At 48.6% G+C, this 3019-nt stretch overlaps 1 protein-coding gene across 1 annotated transcript in view; it reads right to left on the bottom strand.

The window, feature by feature from the left end:
* CHEK1 (checkpoint kinase 1) overlaps window positions 1-3019 on the bottom strand; it is a 9971-nt gene that overhangs the window by 3239 nt on the left and 3713 nt on the right. Inside the window, exons 6-9 of the mRNA XM_010008091.1 lie at window positions 2347-2451; window positions 1178-1279; window positions 232-340; window positions 4-146 (exon numbers count right to left, since the gene is read on the bottom strand). Coding sequence (XP_010006393.1) covers window positions 4-146; window positions 232-340; window positions 1178-1279; window positions 2347-2451 — 459 coding nt within the window. The remainder of the gene's footprint in view (window positions 1-3; window positions 147-231; window positions 341-1177; window positions 1280-2346; window positions 2452-3019) is intronic.

The following is a 3019-nucleotide window of genomic DNA, read 5'->3' as shown; positions in this document are numbered from 1 at the left end:
GGCTGCGGAGCGGCATGTGCTCGGGGCGGGCGGGCTGGGAGAAGCTGATGCCCTGCACCAGGCGGCCGATGCTGCCCGTCCCGCTCTCCCACAGCGTCCCGCCCGTCCCGGGCTCCGGCTGCGACGAGTAACCGGCCTTGTCCTCGCTGCAAGGAAGGGCACAGGGAGGGTCAGGGTGGGGGGAGCACAGGGGGAAGCCCCGACACTGCGAAGAGGGGTGTGGGTGCTCACCTCAGTGTGCTCTTCACTGGTGAGAAATCCATGTCGGAGCGGGTGGGCTTGGAGAAGGCGCCGGGGGAGTCGCTGAGCCCCCCCGAGGAGCCGCGGGTTCGCTTGACACCTGCAGAGGGACAAGACACCCCGTGAGCCCCTCAGGGTGGGGGGTGTGGGACAACTGGGTGCTGAGAGACACCTCCGTCCCACTAACTTGCTGCCGGGACAGCAGGTCACCAGGCACGGGGTGTTCCTTCAGCACCACCGACAGGAATGAATGAGTATTAAGATATTTTAAAACATCGAAATCAAGGCAACTCAATCAAACGTGCCCCAAACAGCTCATTTCCCATCAAAGGCTTGAACATCGCTCTTAAAAACCAGGCTCTGATGGTTAATAGCATTTGTTTAACATCATGTCTAGAAAAATGCTTTTAGATGTTTTATATTTGCACTTGTTCAATATCACCACTAAAGATCTTCTTCACACATGCATTTGTTCAATGTCACTTTTGAAAGTGGTGTTTTGATAGGGTTATAAATCTATTTATTTAATGTTACTTTTAGAAAAGGTTTTCAGATGGTTTTAAATTGCATCCTTTAACATCACTTTTAAAAAATGCAATTTTTTTTTATAATTGCATTTGTTTAACTCTACTTTTAGAAAATACCTCACGTGGGGTTGAGTTGCCTTTATCTCATCATTAGGAAGAAATTTTTATCCCATAATTAATTGCTTGATTCTCATGTTTGATTGGGTTGTTTTATCTCATTGTTAACTTCTAACATAACAAATCACGTGACTCACACCCTTGATCTCCTCCATAAAGTTTCCTTGCAGAAAATCCCATCACCACCAGCCAAACAGCATTCAATTGTCTTGGTGGTGACTCGGTGGTGCCAAAGTGTCCAGTACCCAGTTGTCCCTTCCCCAAATCCAGGGGAACACACACATTCCCTGGGCCTCCCCCTACCCTTTTTGAGTTGCTGAACCATCGGTCCTTCTTGATGTCAGGGATGGTGATCCGGGCTGCCGGGCTCTCTGTCAGGATCTTGTGGAGCAAAGCTGGAGAAGATGGGATGGGGATGGCAACGTTCTTGTTTCAATAGCAAGTAAAAGAAACAACCTAACACTTTCTGACCTTGGCAACCTTCTAATTCTAGTGCAAATACATGGATTTGGGGCATCAGGAACTCTATTGGTTGCAGAACGTACCTGAGACCCTTCCTGCTCCACCACAAGCTCACTCTGGAAGTTGCCAAAAACCTAATTCGAGTCATGTCCACCATGGAAAACTACTAACCAAAGTCAATCAACTTGAGATTCTGTAAATACTGGTCCCTCAGGACCTTTGGAGATCCCTGGAATCCCACCAAGCTGCCACCCTGCATCTTACAGAGAAAATTGGTCCATCTGATGGGAACAAGGAAGCAGCCAGTTACTTTGCATGTGTAGGGTCAAATTATTTTTGACATTATATCAGTGACAGGACAAGGGGCAATGGTCATAAACTGGAGCACAGATTTATCCTGAACATGGGACAATACTTCTTGACTCTGAAGGTAACAGAGCATTGGAACCAGCTGCTCAGGGAGGTTGTGGAGTCTCCATCCCCGGAGACATTCCAAACCCACATGGACTTGTTTCTGTGGGATCTGCTCGAGGGGATCCTGCTCTAGCAGGGGGGTTGGACTAGATGATTTCCAGAGGCCCCTTCCAACCCCCACCATTCTGTGATTCTGTGGATCAATCAGGGATATATTTCATTGCAACTTCTTTTGGATCTTTAGGTGCCCAAATGTTAGTTTTAACACAGTTTAACCTCTGTATCTGCATGTGCGTGTGAATTCAGCTCAGACCCTTGGTTGGATCTTTAATTGAACCTCTGCCTTGATTAGAGCAAATGCTTAATTTTTGGCTAAGCTGTACAATCCAATTATGTGACTTGTTATCATGGTGTCAATCAACCTCAATTTGCTGCTATTCCAAATCCCATCAGAGCCATAAAATCTCTTAAGAGTTCTACGAAGTTGCACATTTGTAAATTGACATTAAAATAACCTTTCTTTGATAGATCTGCTGGTGACTACTTAAGAGACACCAAGACATTCTGCTCCCGATGGGGTGCTCACCTAAGGGCGCCGAATCGATCTTCTTCCAGGGTGGGAGGTAGGTCTTCCTCTCCTTCCAGTCACTGTACTCCTGGCAGCTGTCGCTGGGCTGGTCCCAGGGCAGCTCTGCTGGGACAACCCAGCGCGGGATCAGGCCGAGGGGAGGGGGGGTGGGAAAGGTAGTGTTGAAATGAGGAGGGCTGGGGGGGAAGAAGGGCCTGTGGGGGTTGCAAAGGGGAAGACGGGCAGGGGTGCGAGGTGTAAAGCACACACCCCTACAGGTTCCATACACCCACCCTTACGCATTTCATACACACATACACTCCCTAAGCATTCCACAGCTCCATCCCCTGTGCATTACATCCTATTTATTTCAAACTTACACCCCAAGCATTCCACACATACACCCCCTACACATTCCACTCCTCTGCAGCTCATACCTACACCCCCTATGCATTTCATACGTGCACCCCAATGCACTGCACCCTATGCATTCCATGCCTACAGCCCATGTGTCCACCCTGGCACGTTCCATACCTACACCCCCATGCATTCCTTATGTCCATCTCTACACATTCCTTTTGTCCATCCCTTCGCATTCCATATGTCCACCCCCCAAGGTTTCACCCTTACATATTTCACCCCTACACATTCCACACATTCTCCCCTACTCATTCCATACACCCATCCCTCT

The sequence above is a fragment of the Chaetura pelagica genome, unplaced genomic scaffold, assembly GCF_000747805.2.
Source record: "Chaetura pelagica isolate M959 unplaced genomic scaffold, ChaPel_1.0 scaffold32, whole genome shotgun sequence".
Classification (NCBI taxonomy): domain Eukaryota; kingdom Metazoa; phylum Chordata; class Aves; order Apodiformes; family Apodidae; genus Chaetura; species Chaetura pelagica.
Note: the sequence above shows the minus strand (reverse complement) of the source record. Positions and strands in the feature narration are given on the sequence as shown.